This window comes from Cricetulus griseus, chromosome 7, assembly GCF_003668045.3.
Source record: "Cricetulus griseus strain 17A/GY chromosome 7, alternate assembly CriGri-PICRH-1.0, whole genome shotgun sequence".
NCBI lineage: Eukaryota > Metazoa > Chordata > Mammalia > Rodentia > Cricetidae > Cricetulus > Cricetulus griseus.
In genome coordinates this window covers 122811832-122838904 of record NC_048600.1, presented here as the reverse complement: position 1 = coordinate 122838904, position 27073 = coordinate 122811832, and the positions used below count along the sequence as shown (strand labels likewise).

At 38.5% G+C, this 27073-nt stretch overlaps 1 protein-coding gene across 1 annotated transcript in view; it reads left to right on the top strand.

Annotated features, from left to right (window-relative positions):
* LOC100773221 (ATP-binding cassette sub-family A member 8-A) overlaps positions 1 to 27073 on the top strand; it is a 69663-nt gene that overhangs the window by 33084 nt on the left and 9506 nt on the right. Inside the window, exons 18-30 of the mRNA XM_035448162.1 lie at positions 1146 to 1344; positions 2680 to 2846; positions 3909 to 4042; positions 5111 to 5248; positions 6051 to 6158; positions 8583 to 8756; positions 14313 to 14426; positions 16535 to 16654; positions 17292 to 17360; positions 18431 to 18522; positions 20197 to 20317; positions 22688 to 22805; positions 24664 to 24755. Of these exons, the coding sequence (XP_035304053.1) occupies positions 1146 to 1344; positions 2680 to 2846; positions 3909 to 4042; positions 5111 to 5248; positions 6051 to 6158; positions 8583 to 8756; positions 14313 to 14426; positions 16535 to 16654; positions 17292 to 17360; positions 18431 to 18522; positions 20197 to 20317; positions 22688 to 22805; positions 24664 to 24755 (1646 nt within the window). The remainder of the gene's footprint in view (positions 1 to 1145; positions 1345 to 2679; positions 2847 to 3908; positions 4043 to 5110; positions 5249 to 6050; positions 6159 to 8582; positions 8757 to 14312; positions 14427 to 16534; positions 16655 to 17291; positions 17361 to 18430; positions 18523 to 20196; positions 20318 to 22687; positions 22806 to 24663; positions 24756 to 27073) is intronic.

The following is a 27073-nucleotide window of genomic DNA, read 5'->3' as shown; positions in this document are numbered from 1 at the left end:
GGAAGGAGTAGCTGCTTTCCAGTGAAAACTCAAATCCTTGAGGCTGTTTCTTCCCAATCTGTTCACATCTGTCTGGGTCCAACATGGTGTTGAGTTCCTCCGGGAACACAGCATATCCCAGTGCTACTTGCCTCTATGAGCACTTGAGTTGGTTACTAAAACACTCATGGTCTCTCTTGTAGCTGAGTTTCTTGTGAGCAGACAGGAAAAGAAGCAAGCAGTAGGAATGCTAGCTTGTCAGAAACCATTGGTCTTAGCTGCTACAGTGATGGCTTAAGAGCAGATATTCATATTTACTTTCCATCATCTTTTGTTCCAATCATTTGTTCAAAGAGGGATGTATGTCACTGGGAAGCCAGCGAGTCTGTTCACAAAGCTTTTCTACCTGGGCATGGTGGTACACACCTATAACTGTAACTCTAGGGAGACTGAGGCAGGAGCATCAAGGCCAACCTGTACTGCAAAGCAAGGTCCCTTCTAAAATGAACCACAAAATTTAAAATCTGTTTCTAGTATTTCAGTACACACAAATATATTTAACTTGTGTAAATTGAAGCAAAACAAAAACAAAACCCAAAGAAGACTCTTGTGGGTTCTCTTATTATTATCATAGTTTGTTAGAGAAACTTTTGAGTTTCATGGATCAATGTTATCGTCTAGTTACCAAATTGTAATTTAATGAGATGAGATGTTCATCTACTCTTTTTTTCCTATTGAGGAGTTTGGCATCAGCTGCTCTGAAACAAGCGTGTAAAGCAAGCTTTAGAATATTTTCTTTACCCAGCAAGCTGCTCTGTGCTCCCCACAAGCATCACCCCAGGAGATTCTCCTTAAGCCACTCACACTTTTCTCTGCTCTGTCACTTAATATATAAATGGGAAAATACTGTGTACATTGTTGTAGGTCAGCTCTGCTGGCATATGTATCTGCAGATGGACATTCCCTATGCTGTTATATGCCACAGCTTGCTTCTTAAGAAGCATCATGTGAAATAGTTTCAACTTTCAAGGTTGTATTGATACATTTATGTTTTATCTTGGAATTCCATTTTCTGTAAGAGGATTTTTTTAATGTCTGGATCATAAAGAATGCTTTCAGAGAGAAATCAAACCATTTATTAGAGATGGCTTGTTTTTGTCTCATAGATCTTGGTATGTCAGAAGATGTGCAAACTGAAAGGACAAGGGGCACAGGGAGGCCTACTGAAATGGAACAACTTGTCTCTTTACTCACTGAGAAGACTAATATGAAGGTGGGCTTGGCACTCTGGTGGCAGCAACTCTGTGCAGTTGCCAGGCTCCGCTTCAGGAAGTTAAAACACGAAAGGAAATCTTTCGTTTTTCTGTGAGTATTAAGGTATCCTGGCATCTTCCAACTGTTTCATTAAAACATACCTAAGTAGAACAGCAGGAAAATGATAAAAAATTAAATTCCAATGCAGGTATCTACAAGTTACTTCTGTTAACAGTCCTGGTGTTTATACATTTTTATATTAACACATTGAATGAAAAATCTCTCAGAAATAATACAAGGCACAGAATCTTTCTTTATTACTGTTACTCTTTCAAAGTCTCCACAGTTGAAACAATGGACATCTTAGAACTCAATGTCTTCCGACTCACAGATTTCAGACTTCTCTCCAACTGGAGTGTGGCTGTTAAGTTGATCCTTGTTCAAGTTCTTCCTCTTCTCTGTGGCTCTTATGTGAAGGTTGACCCTTTTCAATAACTGCCAAATGTCAGGCACTGTTAGGAGCTGGACATAAGAGACATCAATTGACTCTCAAGGAGTTTGTCTCAGGACATGAGTCCCCTGTGCTCATCTCAGAGTCGATCAATAAGATGTCAACTTGAGCCGGGCGTTGGTGGCACAGGCCTTTAATCCCAGCACTTGAGAGGCAGAGGCAGGTGGATCTCTGTGAGTTTAAGGCCAGCCTGGTCTACAGAGCGAGTGCCAGGATAGGCTCCGGAGCCAGGACACTTGTTGAATAAGTGATTCACATTGACAAAAATTTCAAGATTAAGATAAGAAGAAAAATCTTTGTAGCTAATTCAGAAACACTTTGTAAAGCAGACTGGGAGAGGTAAGAACAGAGGTATGCCAACCACAGAGCCCAGCAGGAGAGAAGTCTTGTAGTTCCCCAGGCTTAGAAAGGGGACAAGGATGAGGTTTCAGCATTAGTGCTCTAATTCTGAGATACACTTTTTAGACTTTTTCAGATGGGGATCAAAGGAAGGAAAAACAAACAAACAAATCAAAAATCCCTGACGTTTGACCCTATGAGGATTAGAAAATTATGTTGCCATGACAGCGGCTGGGAGAGTGAGATTCTTAAGTCTGATGTAGTGGTAGAGTGTGCATCAGGAAGGAAACATTAGAATAGAAGCAGAGAAAATGAGGCTAAATCTCAACTTATAATTAAGGAGCCACATTCGAAAACTGTACAGGCTGCCCCATGGTCAGAGAGTAGCAAGGGAAGTTTATTGAGGGTAGGTAGATCATGGTCATCATTCCCATTTTAGAGACGAAGAAAATTTCAAGAACTAAAATAAAACACCATGCATACAACTGTCTGTTCTCATTAATGTCTTGCTTATATTATATCCATGTCTTTAAAGGAATGTTTTGAAGACTGGAAAATGGCTATAGGTCTATGTTGTCAATTTTTTTTCTATGTAGAATTTTGATTTTGGGGATTGGACTTCTACATATTTTGTCAGCAAATATTGGCATGATAGCACGTGTGAGTGATTACTGTTGGGAGCTGTCTCCTCATATGTACTTCCTCACCCCTGGCCAACAGCCACATGAGCCTCTCACTAACTTACTGATCATCAACAAAACAGGTAAAGATGTTGCTAATATATAGTTGATGAATATTGTCACTGTCTGGCTGGTATGTTTGTCTCTTGCCCATCGTGGAATCCACCAAGGTTCCCCTCATGCAGTTTTATAACAGTCACTATTAAGAACATTGCTTAGAAAAAACACACATGAAGAAAAGACAAGTATGTTATACACCCAGTTTAGGAAACTCGATCCTAAATTGGAACAAGGATGCCAGAAATTTATGATAAAAGAGATATGTATTATATCAGCAAACATTGAAAATCAAGGTTTATATAAAATACTGTGAAAGTTTAATGTCACAATGATCATAAAAAGAGATTTGAGAAGTTGGATAAAACACCATATTTGTAGGAATAACTTATAAATTTAAAAACATTTTAATTATATGATCACCATTGCAACCATTATTATAAGGCAATAACATATTGTTTAGTTCAAGAAATTTCCATTCTAAAAATCACAGGATGTTAGCAGCAGTTATTTTTAATTGTCAGAGTTATTTTTTAGGTAGAAGAAATCATAAGTCTATGAGAATTATTATTAATATTATTATTGAACCATATTTATAGTCTTTAAAAGAACAATAGAAGACCTAGGAAGTAGGTTCAGTGGGCAAAGCCCTTGCAGTGCAAGTGTGAGAACATAGTTCAGATCTCAAGAGCCTGCATAAAAGCTTGTTGAGTACAAAGGCCTGTCTGTAATCCCAGAGCTCAAGAGGTGGAGACAGTGGTACCCAGAGCAAGGTGGCCAGATAGATGAACTGAGTTGGTGAGACTGCCAAAGTGAGAGACCCTGATTCAATATAAACAGTGGAGAGTGATCAAAGAAGATACCTGACATTGACATTTGGCCTCCACATGGGTATACACACATGTGCTCCCACACATAACATAAAACAAAAAGGGAACAACAGGTATTTGTTCAGAAAAGGAATACACAGAGAATTAAAATCTATACTAGTCCATGCTATAACATGTAAATGACTAGAGTCATTCTGATACATAACCTTGTTACATTCCCTTGGTTTACATTGCCTTTGACATTTTACTGTCTATTAGGAGCACAGATTGATGACTTCATACACTCACTGGAGAAGCAAAACATATCTTTGGAAATTGATGCCTTTGGGACTAGAAATGGCACAGAAGAGACTCTCTACAATGGAGCTATCATACTGTCAGGTGGTGAGAATGTACGTGTATCTACAGTCAGAGCTGTGGCAATTATAGGGCAATTTAATGAAAAATGGAGTCTGAGCCACTATAGACAAATAACATATATGACGATTTATTTTGCACTTGAGGAGAGATTCTGGGCTATGACTGTACCATTTAAACATTAGGTTTATCTAAGAGAACACAAACAATTCCTACTTTCATTCATTACTCAGAGAATTTTATTCATGAGTTTAATAATAATAAAGTTATAATTATGACCTGAGTTTGATTCCTGGAATCCACATGGTGGAGATAACTGACTCCTGCAAGTTGCCCTCTGACCTCCACACATGCACATGTATTTACATGTATGTCCATGCACATATGTAGACCCACAATAATAATAAATAAATGTAAAAATTAAAAGCAATACAATTTCCACTTGTTATTTGAAACTGCAGGGCAGAGATCCCAAATATAAACCCTAAATTAGGTACAGTTTATAAATGTTGCATGGTTTTTCTTGAGGAGATGCAAATAAAACCAAAGGCCTTATTCTACACAAGTCTAGATTAGTGAACCAGTTTATTGGGTTTTCTTACAGGAATATGGGTGAATCCAGCATTTGTATCACCACAGAGTCCACCCCAGCATGGGTGGCAATTCGCAAAAGATGCAATCCACAGTTCACTGCACAGCTTGTAGACAGCTCCACTGAAGAGTCTCCTCTCCCTTCGCAATCTAACTATTGCATAGCTTCAAGAAGGGGCTTAATGAACTGCTTAATTCTTATCCTCTTGCTTCTCGATCCAGTATGGAGTGTTCAGTTCAAAGGGATGGCTACACGACTGTAGTCCTAATTAGTTTGTCCTATTTAAGGTTTGTTTTAAATTTTAATTATGTTCCATTACTTAATTAAGGTATTTAAAAATTACAATTTTGATTTGTGCATCTTCAAAGAAAGGGAAATTGCAGAAGTACCAGTATCTCAACCACATTACAAAGAATGTACTCTCCTATCAGCGTTTGGAGTGTTTGCACATTGCACACATTGGTTTCATGTTTTCTCTTTCTGGATTGATAATCCTTTTGTTATATTTTAGAGTTTCAAGTTTACATTGGCATGCCACACCAAGAGACTGAACTGTTTTCCGGTTCTGGTGGATATTGTTAGTAATGGGTTGCTTGGACTGTTTACACCATCAGCACACATTCAGACTGACCGCAGCACATTCCCTGAGGTTGGTGTGTACTTGGAGATTCTACTGTATCTGGGGTTTACCAGATCTTTCCATTCACAATGATCAAAATGTTGTTGAAAGAGCTTCTTTCCTACATTAGATCATCATTTGGAGCTATCTCAGTATATTTTTAATATTAATTTGATCTATAGTTGCAGTATATATAGATATATGTTACAGTATATCATATATGTCTATGCATATTCAGTTGAGCTGTTGCCTGTAAGCACTTAATCATAAATTAGGAGAGAGAATCCAAACACACTGACTCACACCTATAATCCTAGTACTTGTGAGCTTAAGGCAGGAACATTTTGAGTTCAAGGTCAACCTGCACAGCATAATAAGACTACATCCAAAAAAAAAAAGAAAACAAAAAAGGAGGAGAACAGAGAGGAGGAAACAAAAAACAACTAGAATGAGAAACTTGTGAGTTTGGAATTCCTGAACATTAAATTGGATGCATTGGTTTAAACTGATAATATATCAAAATAATTATAAAAATATTGACCATCGTTAAGTGTCAGCCTAAATTTTAGAATTTTAAAATCATATTAATGCCTGTTCTCATTATTACTTTTCATTTTCATAATCATGGATATGATTATATATAATATATATGTAATATATATATATATAAGCAAAATCTATATTGCAAATTGAATTAGGATGTAAGGAGAAGGAAATCTCAGAATAAACTCAAGGCAATATTATTAGTAATTGATTATTTTTTGAGCAATGTAATCTAGATAATGCTTTTTAACTTTGCCCATTAATTACACTGCATTACTTTCATTCCTAGGATGATACCCGTGGACCGTTTGATTATGTGCCTTATTTCATTTCATGGATCCTTTTCATGGCCTTTGTTCCACCTTATATTTCCATGACAAGCATCGATGACTACAAGGTAGTAGGAAATAAGGAAACTTTAGTTGATTTAAACAATTAGAAGTTATTTATAATGTGATTGTAGGACTTTATATGATGTGCATGTTTATACACTGAGCAGTTGATTCATATACATTTGCACTTTATAAAAGTAAAAAGCAAGAATGAAATGAAGGAGCTGGGTGTTGGTGGTGCACACCTTTAATCCCAGCTCTTGGGAGGCAGAGGCAGGCAGATCTCTGTGAGTTTGAGGCCAGCATGGTCTCCAGAGGGAATGCCAGAATAGGCTCCAAAGCTACACAGAGAAACCCTGTCTTGAAATACCAAAAAAAAGAGAATGAAATGAAGGAAAAAGGAGGAGCAGATGAAAAGATAAAGAGAAAGGAAAGTGAGAAGCAGACAAAAATTTGGTATGTTTTATTTCTGGATAACAGAGGCATTGTGATGATATTTGACTCCCTAAAACAATCTTTTCAGTGGAAGACTGGGTGAGATTCCTTAGAAAAAGAAACAGTAAAATTGGGTCGTATGTCACACATTTCTTCTTGGAACTCATTCATGAAACAGAGAGAGATCTCAAAAATACACAAAGGTCTTATTAAGCTAAAAAGAACTTGGAATCCAAACAGGTTACTGTGGCTGGAAGTTGCATATAAGTGTTTTGTCCAAGAGGAAATTACATAGAGCATGAGCTGTAGAACTCTACATGACAGTTGTTTAGAATCTGTTGCCAATACTGAGTCATGTAGGCACAGAGTAGAGCTTCATGATGTCAAGAACGTACAGATCTCCGTAAGATGAGCAAGTTCAAGAAGTATTACAGGGCTGGAAATACCTATTTCCAATCATCATTTGTAGGGGCTCACCAAAGAATTCAACTTCAAAGCAAGACTTAAGAACCAGGGCAACAGCTCAGTGAGTAAAGTGCTTGCTTTATAAGCAAGAGGACCTGACTTTGATCTCCAGCATCCACGTAAAAATTAAGTCATGGTGGTTTGCTCTCAACTCCAGCACTAGGAAGCAGAGACAAGAGGATCCCAGGGACTCACTCTAATCAAATCCGTGATTCCTGTGTTCAGTGAAAAGTCCTGTCTAAGATAATTAATGATAATAATAATAATGATGATTATGATGATGTTTTAATGGTAGAGGGAGATACCCAACATCAATCTCCAGCCTCCAAAGGCACATACATCCATGGGTTGCAAGTCCACACCTGTGCATCCACATGTTCACGCACATATGAACACACACACACACACACACACACACACACACACACACACACACACACCCCTCATCTAAAAGAAAGGGGCTAAAGTAGTTATTGAGGAAAGCATTCTTTAAAAACAAAAGACTTAAGTTGATCTACAGGAAACTTTAACACTTGTAGGGACAAAACCAAACCTCCCTATATAAGAAAACAAACCCAGTATGTGACGAGGTAAATTCACGATGTCCAATAGCCAAGAAAAATTACTTGGATTTCAAAGAAACAGGAAACATGTACTGAAGCAAGAAGGAAAAAAATTAGTTGAACACAGACCCAGAAATGACAAGGAAAATAAAAGAAGTAATGCTTAAAAAGAAAATGTTCATATGATCAAGGTTTTAACTAAAAGAACATGGTAAGGAAAGATATAAAAAGCAGATGAAGTGAAACTCCTGTAAGTACCTAGCATATCTTTATGAAAAACAATGATTGTGACTTTTAGATTAAACACACAGGTAAAAAAGAAAAGCAACTCTGAAAAATAATCTTAAGCTTTAATGATTCCTGGGATAGTATTAATTGGTTCATCATGAATTTAATTAGATTGTCCAAAGCAGAAGAGATAGAAATGACAAAAACACACTTTAAAAAACTTCCAAAATTTGTATCATTTGGTAGATTTTTTTAAATATAAAATTTAGTGCAATATATATCTGGAACATAAAATAACTACATAGTCAATATATATTACTATGTTATATTTTAATGACTTTAAAATGAGCAACTACAAAGCTATCTAAAAGCATCATGCAATATGCAATTATTTACAGTGTTTTAATCACTCGCTTTCATTCAGAATAAAACGACACAATTTTACATAGAAAAAATGGCTACCTTCTTGTGTTAAAGAGGTGAATTGTTTTACCACTCAAAGTTAGTACTTGGGGAATTTTCCTCCTTGGGCCATTAAGTTAATGTTTTATTGACGGCACTGTTGCTCTGTCAGTGACTTCGGATGATTTATTTTTATTAACTACAATAACACATTAGGATAAATTATCTTTATTAATAGCAACAGCAAGTTTCGATAGAGAAGCTTTAGAATGATCCAGGCCCATTAGTCTTTACAGGGTTTAATCCCTAATGATGACTATCTCATTTGCTTCTTTTCTGTATGTTTCATATTTTCACAAAAATAATATCCAACTGATGATTTCACTCTCATATCAGAATGGAGTTCAGCTCCAGCTGTGGATTTCAGGCCTCTGCCCATCTGCATACTGGTTCGGGCAGGCTCTGGTTGAGGTTCCAATCTACTACATCCTCAGTTTGTCTATGTGTGTTGCATTCTATGCCTCAGCCCCCCAAGAGACTATGCTTACAACTAAAGATCTGCTTTTTCAGGTAAGTGACAACATTCCTAAAACAACTATCATTAAATGATTCAATCAAAAAATGACAATAACATATACTCTTTTAGGGTTTTTTTCCATTTTTTATTTGAATTAGTAACAAGATTGTTTTACATGTCAATCCCGGTTCCCTCTCCCTCCTCTCCTCCCCAATCCCACCTAGGGAGGGTGAGGCCTTCCATGGGGGGGGGGTCTTCGGAGTCTGTCATATCCTTTGGGATAGGACCTAGGCCCACCCCTGTGTGTCTTGGCTCAGGGAGTATTCCTCTAAGTGGAATGGGCTCCCAAAGTCCACACCTATGCTAGGGATAAGTACTGATCTACTACAGGAGGCCCCATGGATTTCCGCAGTCTCCTCTGACACCCACGTTCCTGTGGTCTGTATTGGTCCCACTGGTTTCCCAGCTATCAGTCCGGGACTAAGAGCTCCCTGTTGTTCAGGTCAGATGTTTCTGTAGGTTTCACCAGCCTAGTCTGGACCCCTTTGCTCATCATTCATCCTTCTTTGCAACTGGATTCCAGTTCAGTTCAGCGATTATCTGTGGGTGTCTGCTTCTACTTCCACCATCTGCTGGATGAAGGCTATAGAATGGCATATAAGTCAGTCATCAATCTCATTATCAGGGGAGGGCATTTAAGGTAGCCTCTCCTCTGTTGCTTAGATTGTTAGTTGGTGTCATCTTTGTAGATCTCCAGACATTTCCCTAGTGCCTGATTTCTCTTTAAACCTAAAATGTCTCCCTCTATTATGGTATCCCTTATCTTTTCTTTTATTCTTCTCCCTACTCAATCTTTCTGCTCCCTCATATCCTCCTCACCCATCTTCTTCCCCCCCTTCTCATTCTCCTAGTTTCCTCTCCCTTCCCCTCATGCTCCCAATTTGCTCAGGAGATCTTGTCCCTTTCCCCTTCTCGGGGTGGTGGGGGTGACCATGTATATCTCTCTTAAAGTCCTCCTTGTTACCTAGCTTCTCTGGTGTGTGTGGATTGTGGGCTGGTAATCTTTTGCTCTATGTCTAAGATCCATATATGAGTGAGTATATATCATGTTTGTCTTTTTGTGATTGGGTTACCTCACTCAGAATGGTTTCTTCTAGTTCCATCCATTTGCCTGTGAATTTCAAGATTCCATTGTTTTTTTTTTTTCCGATGAGTAGTACTCCATTGTGTAAATGTACCACATTTTCTCTATCCATTCTTCGGTTGAGGGGCATCTAGGTTGTTTCTAGGTTCTGGCTATTACAAATAATGCTGCTACGAACATCTTTGAACAGATGTCCTTGTTGTATGAATGTGCTGCTTCTTTTGGGTATATGCCTAATAGTGGAATTGCTGGATCTTGTGGTAGACTGATTCCCATTTTCCTGAGCAGTCACCATACTGATGTTCAAAGTGGCTGTACAAGTTGGCACTCCCACTAGCATTGGAGGAGTGTTTCCCTTTCTCCACATCCTCTCCAGCATAAACTGTCATTGGTGTTTGTGATTTTAGCCATTCTGACAGGAGTAAGATGGTCTCTAAGAGTTGTTTTGATTTGTATTTCCCTGATGGCTAAGGATGTTGAACACTTTCTCATGTGTCTTTCAGCCATTTTAGATTCCTCTATTGAGAATTGTCTATTTAGTTCTGTACCCCACTTTTTAATTGGATTGTTTGGTGTTTTGGAACTAGCTTCTTGATTTCTTTGTATATTTTGTAAATCAGCCCTCTGTCAGATGTGGAGTTGGTGAATATCTTTTCCCAGTCTTGAGCTGCCGTTTTGTCTTGCTGACTGTGTCCTTTGCCTTACAGAAGCTTCTCAGTTTCAGGAGGTCCCAATTATCAATTATTGATCTCAATGTCTGTGCTACTGGTGTAATGTTCAGGAAGCAGTCTCCTGTACCAATTAATTCAAGGGTATTTCCCACTTTGTCTTCCAATAGGTACAGAGTGGCTGGATTTATGTTGAGGTCTTTGATCCATTTGGACTTAAGTTTTGTGCATGGCTATAGACTTGGATCTATCTGCAGTTTTCTACATGCCAGCGTCCAGTTATGCCAGCACCATTTGTTGAAGACACTCTCTTTTTCCAGCATATAAATTTGGATTGTTTGTCAAAAATCAGGTGTTCATAGGTGTGTAGGTTAATATCAGGGTTTTCAACTCTATTCCATTGGTCTACCTGTCTATTTTTGTGCCAATACCAAGCTGTTTTCAGGACTATAGCTTTGTAATAGAGCTTGAAGTCAAGGATGGTGATGCCTCCAGGAGTTCCTTTATTGTACAGGATTGTTTTGGCTATCCTGGGTCTTTTGTTTCTCCATACAAAGTTGAGAATTGTTCTTTCAGTGTCTGTGAAGAATTGTGCTGGGATTTTGATGGGGATTGCATTGAATCTGTAGATTGTTTTTGGCAAGATTGCCATTTTTACTATGTTGATCCTACCTATCCAAGAGCATGGGAGATCTTTTCATTTTCTGGTATCTTCTTTAATTTCTTTCTTTAAAGACTCAAAGTTTTTAGGGTACAGGTCTTTCACTTTTTTGGTTAGTGTTACCCCAAGGTATTTTATGTTGTTTGTGGCAATTGTAAAGGGTGATATTTCTCTGATTTCTTTGTCCGTGAATGTGTCATCTGTATATAGTAGGGCTACTGATTTTTTTTTGAGTTATTCTTGTATCCTGCCACTTTGCTGAAGGTGTTTATCAGCTTTAGGAGTTCCCTGGTAGAGGTTTTCAGGTCACTAATGTCGACTATCATATCATCTGCAAATAGTGAAAGTTTGTCTTCTTCCTTTCCAATTTGTATCCTTTCCAATTTGTATTCCCTTGATCTCCTTTTGTTGCTCTAGCTAGGACTTCAAGGACAATATTGAAGAGGTATGAAGAGAGTGGACAGCCTTGTTTTGTCCCTGATTTTAGAGGAATTGCATTGAGTTTCTCTCCATTTAATTTGATGTTGGCTGTCGGCTTGCTGTATATTGCTTTTATTATGTTAAGGTATGTTCCTGTTATTCCTGATCTCTTCAAGACCTTTATCATGAAAGGGTGTTGTATTTTGTCTAAGGCTTTTTCGGCATCTAGTGAGTTGATCATGTGGGTTTTTTTTTTTCTCAGTCTGTTTATATGGTGGATTACATTGATAGATTTTCATAAACTGAACCATCCTTACATCCCTAGGATGAAGCCTACTTGATCATGGCAGATGATTTCTCTGATGTGTTCTTGGATTCGATTTGCCAGTATTTTATTGAGTATTTTTGCATCAATGTTCATGAGGGATATTGGTCTGTAGTTCTCTTTCTTAGTTGTGTCTTTGTGTGGCTTGGGTGCCAAGGTTATTGAAGCCTCATAAAAAGAGTTTGGCAATGACCCTTCTGCTTCTATTGTGTGGAATACTTTGAGGAGAATTGGTATTAGCTGTTCCTTGAATTTCTGGTAGAATTCTGCAGTGAAGCCATCTGGCCCTGGGCTTTCTTTGGTTGAGAGACTACTGATAACTGCTTCTATTTCATTAGGGGGTTATAGGTCTGTTTAAGTTGCTTATCTGTTCTCGATTTAACTTTGGTAAGTGAAATCCATCCAGAAAATCGTCCATTTCCTTTAGATTTTCGAATTTTGAGAATTATAGGTTTTCAAAGTATGACCCGGTGATTCTCTGGATTTCCTCTGTGTCTGTTGTTATGTCCCCCTTTTCATTCCTGATTTTATTAATTTGCATGTTCACTCTGCTGTTTGGTAAGTTTGGATAAAGGTTTGTCTATCTTGTTGATTTTCTCAAAGAACCAACTCTTTGTTATATTGATTCTTTGTATTGTTCTCCTAGTTTCCACTTTATTGATTTCAGCCCTCAATTTGATTATTTCCTTGTGTCTTTTCTCCTAGGTGCATTGGCTTTTTTGTGTTCTAGAGCTTTCAGTTGTGCTGTTAATTCTCTAGTGTGACTATTCTCCCGTTTCTTTATGTGGGCACTTAGCGCTATGAACTTTCCTCTTAGCACTGCTTTCAAAGTGTCTCATAATATTGGGTATGTTGTGTCCACATTCTCATTGAATTCTAGGGAATCTTTAATTTCTTTTTTTATTTCTTCCTTGATCCAGGAATTGTGCAATTGGGCATTATTTAATTTCCATGAGTTTGTAGGTTTTCTGCATTTTGTGTTATTGTTGAATTCTAACTTTAAAGCATGGTGGTCTGATAAGATACAGGGGGTCATTTTTAACTTTTTTGTACCTGTTGAGGTTTTCTATGTTGCTATGTTTGCTATGTTGTCTGTTAAACCCAATTGGGCCATAACTTCTATTAGTTCCTTTGTTTCTTTATTAAGTTTCTGTCTGGTGTTCCTGTATAGTAGTGAGAGTGGGGTGTTGAAGTTTCCCACTATAAGTGTGAGGTTTTCTGTGTGATCTCAGTTTTAGTAATGTTTCTTTTACAAATGTAGATGCCTTTGTATTTGGAGCATAAATGTTCATAATTGAGACTTCATCCTGATGGATTTCTCCTGTGATGAGTAGGAAGTGACCTCATTCATCTCTTTTGATTGATTTTAGTTTAAAGTCCAATTTGTTGGATATTAGGATTGCTACCCCCGACTGTTTCTTGGGTCCATTTGATTGGAAAATCTTTTCCCAACCTTTAATTCTTAGGTACTGTCTGTCTTTGAAGTTTAGGTGTGTTTCTTGTATGCAACAGAAGGATGGATTCTGTCTTCTTATCCATTCTTCTAACCTGTGTCTTTTTATAGACGAGTTAAGAATATTAATATTGAGGGATATTAATGACCATTGATTGTTCATTCTTGTTTGTTTTGGATTTCGTGGTGGTGGGTGAAATTGTGTGTGGGTTTCCACCCCTTTTTTCTTTTGGCTGCTGGTAAAGTGGGATTATCTATTGCCTATATTTAATCTTTTAGTTTTTAATATTTTCTTTTTTTATAAAGTTTTCTTAAAATGTAGTTTAAATACAATTGACATAAAATTGTTGCTACAACTTTTTTTTTTGACAGAGTCTAACTGTGTAGTCCTAGCTGGCTTTGAACTTATGGAGATCCTCCAGAATGCTAAAGTTAAAGATGTGTGCCACCATGACTAGATAGATCCCTTTGACTACTTTAGCTATGAGATCCAGTAACACTGGTTGCATATTCTCAGACTTTTTTTTGTCACTGCCCACATACACACACACAAAGCTCCAGTTAAATGGCAACAGAAACCAAGACTCTAAACTGAGAATACAAGTGTCCATCTGTGTAACTATCGCCAATCAAGGACTGTGGTAGGCCAAGAGCTCTCACCGCACACCAAAGCATTCTCAGTTGTTGTTTTTTTAGTTAGTTGTCATATGTCAACTTTTGCTTGCAGAAAACTGGCAGTTGCCTCTCCTGGTTTTGTGTATTGTATTTTATGATGTTCCTGATTAGAAATGAGAATTCTAAGCCACCCACTCTACCACACTCTATGATATTTAAGTTACTATAGATGAAGTACCATGAAGATATTGTTTCTTGGTATTAATATATTCAAATGTTTTCATATACCATAGTATTTATTCTCATATTCCTGTTGATTTCAGATTCTGTATGTTGGTGGTTATGCCATGTCAATTATTTTTATGACTTATGTGATTTCATTCCTTTTTCGAAAGGGGAGGAAAAATAGTGGCATTTGGTCATTTTGCTTCTATATTGTAAGTATGCTTACTATGTTTTTATTCTTATGATGAAGTTAAGTACTAATATTTTTAATGTTTTTGATTGGTGTAAGATAAACTAATTATACTTTAAAATATTTTACATGTATTTTTATGAGAAATTTTCACTTGTTCCATGATATAATTATGGAGATGTACAACATATGTTAAAAGTTCTCTCTCTATTTCCATTTTACTTTCTTTAAAGGTAACAGAGTTGTTATAGAATCAGAAAATAAACCTAGAAATTGTTTTAAAATTCCTTTTAGGAAAAAGAATTAACTGAGGCACAAAGGACATGGAATTTTCAGAAGACTATAAATTTTGTTAATTTAAAAATCTAAAACTAAAATATGATTCTTGAGTGAGAAATTCCTTGTTAAGAATAAACTTATAAGAGAATATGTGTGACTTGTATGTATTTTTTACAGCTTTTATTTTTGAATATCTCAATTCATTAGTGTCTCACAAATACTTGATTTTTCTCTCTGTACTAGAATTTAAGGAAGAAAACATGCAGATTATTTAGTCTCTACTCCCAGTGAGTTAAATAATAATTAATCTTCTCCCCTAATATTTTTTTATTTGAGGCACTGGAGAGCTTGATACACTGTGGATCAGCTTTGCTTATGATCTAACAAATAATGCTTACCTGAAGATCAGAGTGCAAAGGTAGCCATACTAGTTAGCCACCGAGGCCAGGCAGTAATGGCACATACCTTTAATCGCAGCACTCCGGAATCAGAGGCAGATAGATCTCTGTTAGTTCAAGGCCACCCTGAGCTACACAAAATTGATCCAGTCTAAAAGAGAAACAGAGCTCTTACAAAGGTGATCTCAGCACTTGGGATCCCACACCTTTAATCCCAGCATTAGAGAGGACGATAAGGCGGGAAGAGACAGGAGCTCAGGGAGGTCTGAGGTTTGGTGAAGACAGATTGTAGTCAGAGGAATGGTGCAGTCTGGAGATGCAGTCTGAGGACAGGATGGCCCTTTAGGTCTGAGCACTGGTAGAGGTGAGAAAGCTCTAGTGGCTGGCCGCTTTGCTTCTCCGATCTTCAGCTTTAACCCCAATATCTGACTCTGACTTTTTATTATTAAGACCAACTAAAATTATATTTGACACACTATTCATATTTTCATTTTATACAAATTAACTGCAACAGTTTATAGTCACTTATTTCCACAAGTTAGCATGGACACTGATGTATGTCAGAGTATCATAAAACTGAATAAAATAACATGTAGATGAAATATATATATGTATATAAAATATACATTCACACAATTGAAGAATAAAAACCTTAAAAAGCATATATGAAGTAGAGATTAATTCCTGAAAGTTAGTAAGGGGTAAGATTTCTTAATGATGATATTTTCCTAAAGATGCACTTTTCTTCTTTAGTAGAAAAGGCAAACAGGGTAAAAGTCAAAAGAAGAGAAATCCAGGCCTATCCTATAAAACAGTTCTACCTAGAGACATGATACATGCCTAAGATTCTCTTATCAATATATCTGAGGGGGAAAAAATCTTAAAAAGTGCTGCTTCTGATCAATTTGAAACTATTTTCTTTGATTATTTAACTCCCTAGGCAACAGCAAACCTATTTTATTTTTGTTCTTCTGTGGTTGAAACTGGATGTAGAAACTTTAATCTACACATTGGATCCTATACTTGCCTAGCTTTGCCAAATTTCAAATGTCAAGCCAAATATGTTTAGCTAAGTCTAGGAAAAAAAGTTTCTGGTGGTGCCAATTTTAGCCTGGTTTATGAGAATAGAAATTACATTAGAATATATCCATTGCAAGCTTTCTCTAAATTGAAAACACACTAAATTTTTGGTTTTAAGATTTATTTTTATTTTTTAATTATGCATACATGTAATATATACATATTTACTTGTGTATGTTCACCAATAAAGATGCCAGAAAAGGTGTTGTGTCCCTTGGAGTCACAGGAAGGTGTGAACTGTTTAAAATGGGTACTGGGAACCAAACTCAGGTCCTCTGTAAGAGCAATACGTGTTCTAACTGCTGAGCCATCTCTTAGCCCTTACACTGCATTTTAGAAAAGAACTTAATACGTGTATTTCATTTTCTTCTAGGTCGCTCTCTGTTCTATACTTTTGATATTTACTGATTACTTTCTAGACGACTTACTGTTTTGTATCATTGCCCTAATCCCGCCTGCTACTCTGGTAGGCTGCACAATGCTACATTTTCAGGTAAGAAATGTGTAACATTTGTAGAAGTGTCTCTGAATGGGGGTGGGGGGGGTCAATTAGAAAAGCTTTGTCCTCAAATTAAAAATGTGTACTCGGAAGACTAAAAAGGTAGAACATTCTTAACTGAACTAAGAAGATTTTGCCTGAGGGGAGACCATAGCTCCATTTACCTACAAATAAAATTGTAGCCTTTATGGCTATTTACTGGGGAGATGGGTAGTGTCAATTTTTATGCTACATTTTTGTATTTGAGACACTAACTAGAGCTGGTCCAGCAGCAATCCCAGCTTTACCCACAGACCACATGTATTCCCTGAAAATGACAATCACTTTGCCCTTGAGAGCTTTCAGAGGAGGATCTTAGGAAGGAATGGACATCACCAAGGGCCATGGGTATAGTAGGGGAAGCTTCTGGGAGAAACTATGTCCTCTGTTTCCTGGGCTCTCTCAGGAGCTGACCCCAAACATTGAATGCCATCCTTTGGAGAAAGCTGCATGGTTCCCAGATGTGAGAAAAATGCAAGCCCTTGCTACATATTTAATAGTTGGTACTTCCTTTGTGCCCATGGCCTATTCATGTTTGGATAAAATTTATTAATTATAAACCTTTGTATTTAAATTGCCCTTTCTTTTGCAGTATTGTGCACTTTGTGATATAGGTCTTGAAGAGGCAACATCGGACTATACCTTTCTGTTGTTCCTAGTAGTAAGTAACCCCTTTAGAGGCCCTTAAGTAAATGCTGCAAGGGGGCTTTCTTGATCCTATTTTTGGAGGGAAAGCAAACCAGTTGTGGAGATCAAATCTATAACTTGTACCTGTTTCACAAATGTTCTGTCACTGAACAACACCCCCATCCCTAATTTTAAAATGAAGATGGTTTATGTAACTAAGTTCCAGAAAAACAATATGTTTCTAAGTATAGAGTCAATTTTTTAAATCAAAATCCAGTGACAAAATAAGTTGCATCTTCCAATTCTAAAGACATAGTCTGAAGCAGTAATTCTCACCCTGTGGGTGAGACCCCTTTGGCAAACCTCTAGCTCCAAAAGTATTTACATTACAATTCATAATAGTAACAAAACTACAGTTATAAAGTAGCAATGAAAATATTTTTATGGCTGGGGGTCACCACAATGTGAGGAACTGAATTAAAGGGTCGTAGCATTAGGAAGGTTGAGAACCACTGCTCTAGAGGGTTGGGGATATGGCTCAATGGATAAACTGCTTACTGTACAAGAGTCAGGACTAGGGTGTATCTCTCCAGTATTCCCTTAAATGCCAGGTGGGCATGGTATCTCTGAAGAGATAAGGGATTCCCCAGTCTAGCCAGCTGTGTTCAAGAACCAACAACATCTGGGTTCAAGTGAGGGACAGAAATACAGGCTTAGTGAATAAGCTGGAGAGTGATTGAGAGCAACACCTGATGTCATCCTGTGACCTCCACAACACATACCCACATACATACATGCATGCACTCACATACATACATACATACATACATACATACATACATACATACAATGTAAACTAAGTATGAATGAAGTTCAATGCATATGTAATTAGCATAGTGTTAATTACACTGTACAGAAATACTTCCAATGTTTCTGTACAGAGTAATGTAATTGGATTTGACTTGTTTTATAAGCGAATGAATTACAATTCTTGAAATTTTAACCATTCTGTCCCATATACATCTGTAGAAGGCTGAGAGTTTGCAGTTTACTTCTGATGCTAGCATTTGGTATTTCTAATTGACAATGTCTCTTTTCCCTTAGTCTTTCCTTCATTTTGCCATCTTCCTCGTTATTCTTCGATGTCTGGAAAGCAAGCTTGGAATGAAAACAATGAGAATGGATCCTGTTTTCAGGTTTGGAGAAATCAAATGGTGTTGTATTCTTTATTGAATGATTTTGTATAAGAGCAACATAGAAGTTCTCATAGACACCCTGTCCATCAGGATGTGGTGAAGAGAGAGCTATGGGAACATATATGCAATGATCACAACATGAGTTCTGGATCTTAAAGATGATTGTGGTACCATGATCAAAATGAGAACACAGGAAATCCAAGGCTTCATCTGTCACTGATTGCAGGAGAGGTTCAAGAATCATCACATACAACATGATTAATTTGAATGACAACTGCTTTGTGCACTGGAGAGCTGAAGGGACACAGTCAATCCAGAAAGGGCCACAGCATTGGGGGGAGGTGATTATGATGGCAACAATTATTCTCTTGCTGACAGAGTGAGGCGCCTAGCCAGTGGGTCATGTGCGGCTTCTATCGACCTACAACAGAAAAAGAAATGGGATTAGGTATCAGGAAAGCTTGAAAGTGAGGTTGCTTCATTCAAGACTCAAGAACACAACGAGAATAGTACTAGTCCCTTTGTGTTTTCATTCACTTTTGGGTTCTACATTTGGAAATCACCACTTGTGTGGCAGAGTGGGGTGGCTGAATTAATAAAGGCACCTGCCACCAACACTGATGATCTGAGTCCAATCCCCTGTTCCTACATTGTGATAGGAGAGAGCAAACTCTTGAAAACTGTTCTTTCTCTTCCCACTTCTCTCTCTCCCCCTCTCTCTCATATACACACACTAAATAAACAACTAAATAAATGTAAAAGCAAACAAAAATAGCAAGAAATGCTGGGCAGTAGTGGCACATGCCTTTAAACCCAACACTTGGGAGGCAAAGGCAGGTAGATCTCTGTGAGTTTGAGGCCAGCCTGGTCTACAAAGTGAGTTCTAGGAAAGACAGGACTGTTATACAGAGAAGCCCTGTCTTGAAAAAACAAAACAAACAACAAACAACAAACAAACAAAAACCCAGAAAATGAATCTCCACTTGCCTGGGACCTTCCAGTTTCGCCATTGTGCATCCCAGGTCTCAAAACACTTCTGTTCTAGTGAAATAAGAATGGTTGGCTAGCCTACTCCAACATTAGTGCCATCTTTGTTATTGAAAGTTGGGTAGAAGAGTCAACCTTTGATATATCATCTTTGACCACAATGAGGAAGGGAGGAAGGGAAGAGAGCCCAATGTAATTATCTTGTCATAAAAGTGTGAGCCGGAATAGAGAGGCAAGGATGCCTCTGACACATCCCAAAGAAGGGACTTGCCTATTCACATAACTAGAATTGATTTTGAGCATTCTGGTCCATCACTCCAAAAACATTTTTGACAATGTTCATAATCTGTATTCATTTCATACCCAGAGTACTTATTCCATTAGCTGTGATATGAAATTTGTTTGGTAAACCCTACATATGAAGCTGTCTATTGAGGTTAAAAAAAAACAATGTGTCCATAATAAAGAGAATTGACAAGAGGCAAAAGGCAATAACTTTACTTGGTGACTCTTTCACCAGTTGTTGTTGAGGTGGGAGGGAAATGGATTTGCTGACAAAAAGATGGATATTATTATTAAAGATTTATTGTCCATCCAATCTACTCTAATATAAAATGAGAACAAAATTGGTCTTGATACAGCCACGGACCCCAAGAATCAGTCATTAATGGATTGCTTTGTCTATAGAATTTCTCCAAGAACTGATCGTGTATTTAACAATCCAGAAGAACCAGAAGGGGAAGACGAAGATGTGCGTCTAGAAAGAGAACGGACAGCAAATGCTTTGACTTCTGTTGACTTCCAAGAGGTAAACCTTGTAAAGCAGCTCACACAGCAGTGTCTTACATCTCTTTGCAGTTAAGGCATGTGTTCAAGAACACCACTTTAAAATAAGAAACACCTTCAACTGCTTCACGTGTACTCTTAAAAGAAATGAGCACTTTTCCTGAATGTGTGGTGATAAAGCCACCGTTGATTGGCCATTGACTTGGTCTCATTCCCAGGGACCAGCAGCCTTACTCTTCGGTACATTTGCATTCTTGGCAAAAAAAAAAAAATCTTACTGCACTTGGTCCTGGTTGAAAATGTGAGGTTCAGAGATACTCAGTCTGACTATTTCACCATGCTTAAGTTTTGTCAATCCGGTTCATTAATCTCTGATAATGGATGAGCTATCACAAGAGCTATCTTGTCTATTTGAAAGTTGCAAGTCTAGTGATAAAAGTGAAATATGAGTTCAGACTTCAAATTTGTGACTAAAGCTTTTATGGTTGGAAATAGCCACCTCTGTGACTGCTTTTGCTGTCCTTTCATTCAGCCATTGTAAATTTACCAAGCTTTCTGAGTTCCTCGGATACTATGCAAGTTTCTTTCTTTATTGCTCTATAACTAAGCACCCCATGAAGGGACCAGCTCCCCATTTCAGCAGCCATGACAATAACACATGCTTGCCATGACTTTGTCCTAGTCGCTAGAAGTCAGATGCCTGCCTCGTGGCAAGAAACCAATCAGAAGTTAGCTGGTGGAGCTATGATTTACAGCTCTGGGTGTGCTTTACAGACAAGTGCACAGCAATGACGCACAGAGCATAGCCACCACCCTGGGAGGGCCTATGGGCCATAACAACCAATTGGCCAATCAACACAGGGCAAGCCCTCCAAGCCTGGAGGCACACCAATCCTGAGCTTGTGCGTACCCCTAGACACTCCCCTTATGCTGCCCTACAAGATCTCTCGGCAGCCGGTTCGAGCTGTCTTTGCTAGCCATCCACCATGGCGGGTGGGTGAAAGACCGGAGCTAACATGGGTTAGCTCGTTAAACAACAATAAAGCCTCATGCGGTTTGCAGCAAGTTTTTGAATCTGCCTGGTGATTGGGGTGACCGAGGTCCTGGGCTGGGACCCCGGAGGCCTGAGTTTTTCCGGGGGTCTAACACCCATAGGATGTCCCAGTGGGTTTTTTATTCCTTTCATTGGAAGCTGTAACCCCCTTTGGGCTCTTTCAAACACTAACAAGTACACTAGATTACCTTGTCATTACTTTCTGAATGACTGTGATTCGGTGGAAGCTGGGATGCACTTGGGGTTTCTAAGTCTCATTACTAAAATAATCTAAGATGGCGTGCATATGGAAACATAATGACAATTTTATTATAGTTTTAAAGAAAACCCCCATGGCAGGCAGACTGTGATACCACAGCAGGTGTCTGGAAAGGGAGAATGGAGGGCAGAAGGACTCACGGCATTTGAAGCTGTCGTGGAGTTCAGACACAAAGTGGATGAGCAGCCATATTTCAGGGAGGGGGCTTTAGAGAAAGAACAAGGAAGTCCAAATGTTGGGAGAAAAGCCCAAAGTGTTAAGTTAAGGAACACATGCTTAGAAAACAGATGGAAGAAAAGAAGTTTTAGTTTTCGGAACAATTCAGAAAATATGGCAGGTTTGAGGCCTTTACACAGCTGCAGTCCATAAGCTGTTGTACTGCGGGTGAGGGTTCCTGGAGGTGCCAGAGCCAGAACTAACTGTTAAACCTATCTCTTTAGCATGGCTTAAGATGAGCCCACCTTCCCAGCTGGAATGTGGATGCTGTTCAATTGATAATGAGTTTTTTACCCTAGTGATTGTTCCCAAACTGATACAATCACTCACCACCCACAGAATGATATTCAAGATGTTCTGTACAGTAAAGTACAGGATTAGCACTTTAAAAGCAGAGGTAAATGATAGGCTTTATTATACCTGTTCTTGTTTTATTTTATTTTATTTTTAGAGTAGATCTTTTCCTTCAGTAAACCAAAGAAAGCCAGTGAGATGAGAAGTCAATTCTCTTTGAAGGCTAACAATTCAGCCTTATGTGTAAAACAATAATAACATTTATATTGTTTTAAAACATTATTAGATTCTAAATTAATGGGCTTTAGGTAAAATTTACAGTTGCAAATGTGTTTCACTAATATTTTAAAATATTACTAAAACACAAGAAATGTATTTCCTCCTATGCTCCCATATCAAGGCACAGAAAGTTCTGGGATTCAAAATATCTATTTATTTGACATCAATGAGATTACATAGATTATAGCTGCACTAAAAATAGCTAGAAACATCAAGACCAAGTTAAACTGGTTTTGAGATGCGATTTATGCTTTTAACAACCTCTCACTGGCATGTCTTGTTGTTTGCAGAAGCCAGCCATCATTGCCAGCTGTCTTCGCAAGGAGTACAAGGGAAAGAAGAAATGCTTTGTTCCTAAGAGCAAAAAGAAGTTAGCAACAAGAAATATCTCTTTCTGTGTTCGAAAAGGTTGGGCACAGGTTCTGCTCAGGAGCACCCTCCAAACGTTAGAGTCCCTGTCCCTTCTGCATGCTTCAGAAGCTGTGTTATTTCTTTTTCCTCCAGTAGAGTGACCTTGACTGTCTCTATTTTGATGGAAATGATTTTCCCTTTGAATAGGGACACAGTCAGACTGACATGAGAAATCACACGTTTTTGTTATTTGCTGAACCATCTAAATTACGGGTCTACCTATTTAGTCACTGTTGTTGCTTTTCTAATGATCAATAGTGTTTACCAGGGAACTGACCTGCTTTCTGCTATTCCATCCTGATATCTTGACCATAGGGTAAGAGGAACCTATTTGCTGACTTCTGCCTTTCTCTGACACAGTATGACTTAGTCACTCCTCTGGTGGCTTTGGGCAAGTGGCTGAAACTCAGAAGTTCCTGTCCCTTTTCAGTGTCATCAAGATCATTATCCGACCCATAGCATCATATAGTTTTTCTTTAAATAATACATATTAATTGTGCAAGTTAATGCCGTTCACTCTGACATTTCCATGAGTGCAAATGTGGTATACTATTTATATCCAGCCATCCAAATTCTCCCTGCTCCTCCCCTCCCTCCTCCTCCCTCCCCCTCCCTCCCCCCCCCCTCCTCCTCCCTCCCTCCCTCCCTCCCTCCCTCCCCTCCCCTCCTCCCCTCCCCTCCTCCCCTCCCCTCCCCTCCCCTCCCTCTCCCCTCCCCTCCCCTCCCCCCCACTCTCTGTCCACCGTCTATCCAGTATTTAGCAGTCCCTCTTCAGTTTTCACTTCATCTTTTTGTTTCATTTTTCAGTGTCTTCAGTTCCTTTTTCCATTATTCTATACTTTACATTATAGAGATTGTTTTCACCCACTTGTTAGGTTTATTGCTATATATCTTACTTTGTGTACTTGTTGTAAAGAGCTTCTTTCTCAGCATGTTCATTATTGATGTATAGAAACACTACTGGGGTGTGGAGAGATGATTCAGTGGTTAAGACCACTTGCTCTTGCAGGGGACCGCGTTTGGTTACTGGTATGCCCATGGTGGCTAACAACCATCAGTAATTCCAGTTCTGGGGGATCTGACACTCTCTTCTGACCTCCACAGTCATCTGGCACTTACGCAATGTACAGGCATAAATGCATACAAAACATCCATATAAATAAAATAAAATAAACAAATTTAAATTGAGAAGAGAAGCTCCCTGTTTTGTATGCTGATCTCCTATCTTCTTACTCTCATCTTCTTTTGGAATTTTTAGAGACTTCCTATGTATAGATTCATATTGTTGGCTAATAGGGATGACCTAATTGGCTTTTTATTTCTTATATAATTTCTGTGGTTGAAATTTTTAATAGTACATGGAATAAGAGGGGTAAAACTGGACACCCAATCCTTTTCTTGATACTAGAGCCATGTTTTTACTTTTCTCCATGAAATGTGGTATTTACTAAGGGTTTTTAATATGTAGTCTCTATTATGCCCGAGCATGATCCTTTATAGGACTTACTCTTTTTAATGATGTGTATATGGTGTGTCTGTGTGTGGGTGTTGAACTTGAGAGAGCAGATGCTCTCAGGTCTAGATTGAGCATCAGATCCCCTGGAGCTGAGGTTAGAAGAGGTTATGAGATGCCTGCTGTGGGTGCTAAGAGCCCAGCTTAGGTCCTTTCACATTCTCTCAGCTGCTGAGCCAACTCTCCATCCCTGATCCTCTCATGCCTATTTTATTCAGGTCCTTTTAGATAATATGACGATTAACAATATAAAATTGTATTTAAGGCACATCACATAGCATTCATCAAACAGTGAGGTTTGTAATAGTCACTGTCATTACTAATGTGTCTTCTTCTTCTCAGGTGAGGTTGTAGGATTATTGGGACACAATGGAGCTGGTAAAAGCACATCCATTAAGATAATAACTGGAGAAGCAAAACCAAGTGCCGGACAGGTAGGTAGATGACAGGTAGTGTTTTATACAACAGTATCCAGATGACAACTTGAAAAATGTAATAATTATTCAAGGTTTTAAAAAAAATTATATTGAATTATAAACAAGTGCTTACTTTCAGTGACACAGATTCTGGCCATTCAATGGGGATGCTTTCTAATTCTTTGGTAATGTTATATATGTGTAATATAATTCATTTTAATTATATTCACACTATTAGCCTTTCCAATCCCCTTCCCTCTCACACTGAAACTCTTTTTGTTCACCAAAAGTCTCCCTCCTGCTTCATGTCTTTTCATGACACATTAATTTCAGTAGGGTTGCTTGCATCGGCATTGACTAGGGGTTATTTACTGGAGTATGAACAACTTATCAGTTCATACTCATCAGCTACATCACTAGCCACTATTAACTGCCAATAGTCTCTCAGGAAGGGGTGGGCCTCCTGAGCTTCTCCTCCACCCATGATGAAATGTTGACAGGTCCAAAAGTTTACAGGTCTTGTGTAGGTAACTGCAGCTTCCATGAGTTCATGAGTGCAAAGCTTGTGTCATATCCAGGAGTTCATAGCACTCCACCCCCCACCATGAGCCTTCTCTTCCTTCCTTCCTTCCTTCCTTCCTTCCTTCCTTCCTTCCTTCCTTCCTCTTTCTTTCTTTCTTCCTATCTTTCTTTCTTTTCCTTCTTCTCCCTTTTCTTCTTCTTCTTCCTCTTCCTCCTCCTCTTCTTCCTCCTCTACCTTCTTCTTTCTTCTTTGTTTCTCTGTTCCCTAAGGGTTGGAGGGGATGACATAGATATTCCATCCAGGTCTGAGCACTTAAGAATCATTTCATGTCAACACCAGCTATGAATCTCATCCCACTGCAAAAAGAACCTTCTTTGACCAAGGGCTGGGAGCAGTACTTATCTCTGAGTATAAACATAAATGCTTAGAAGCCATTTGGGGAAGCCGTCTCTTTCCCATGAGTCTACCAAGAAGGAATGTTATTCATCCTCAGAATAGTAATCATGAAAATCTTGACAGATGCTGTTTATTGGACCACATAATCCACTAATTATAATTTTAAATGAACATTAGCATTTCAGCAGACAACTGCAAAATCTTGAATAGAAATGTTTAAAACAAACTCTCTATTTACTCATCTTCATGAAGTACTATTACCAATTCACAAATACTGGAATGTATACAATTGCACTAAAATTTTTCCCAGTACAGATTTAATAAGATGCTTTTTAGAGTAGCCAGAGAGTGGAGAAGCATGGCTGTAAATATGAATTGTTTGCCAACTCATCACTTGTCTCAGAAGCAAACTGGCCAGGCAAACAATGTTCAGAATTAGCCAAGAGAGGTGATCACATGGAAAAGAGACAAGATCAAAACTGTTCTAGAAAGTGTCCAAGGGAAGGCAGAGGTCTGTGTGACTATGCTAGAAGAGAGTGCTGGTAGCCAAGTCAGAGAGGAAGAAGAAAGAGAGGAATGCAACTGTCAAACATTCCACTGTGTAAGGAGGAGAAACTCGTGTTCATGGTCCCTCTGAAGCCAATGTGGATAAGAAAATCAGAAGCTGGTCTTTGTAATGTCCGTGGCACAGCCGACCCTAAGTGGTCTCCTCATTTGACTACAGCTGCCCTTCCTTGCCACTTACCACCTGACCTGTACTTCAGTGAAGTACTGTATTACTCATAAAAGAGGGAAAGGGCAAAGAAGATGACTGTTCATTGGTGCCCTGGAAGGAAGTATTTTGAGTTGTAAGGATATGGCCAACTATTTGAGTGTTATGAAATGGGTTTAATCAGAGCAGCCGGTATGATTGTTTTCGACTGCATTATTCTTCAGATTAACTACTTCAGTGACTTGTCTACTCTGTGACTGACTTCAAGATCTGCTTTTCATGTGCATTCAGAACCTCTGTCCCTGTGTCCTTCTTCACTCTGCTCTGTGCCACTTATTTTGTCCTCTGAGTTTGGCCAAGGATGCATCCAATGTCACCCTGCTATAGGGCTTTGCTCCTGCTGTTCGATCTACTCCAAATGTGTCCTTCCGAAGCTAGCACCTTCTTCTCTCCTGACATGGCAATTTAGCAAGCAGACAGATTCTTAAACCACTCAGCCTTAAGTCCTTCCCTTGTTAGTGTCCAGCCCAGATTCTTGGATATGACTATCAAAGAACCAATCAAAAGACTGTGTTTTCACAGTTTGTTGTTTGCTGGCCACACTACAGGGTGGAGGTGTCATATAGACCTGTATACTGGTTAGATTGACCTGTGCCCTGGACAGAGGAGTATCTGGGACACAGAAGGAATGCAAAAACAAATGCC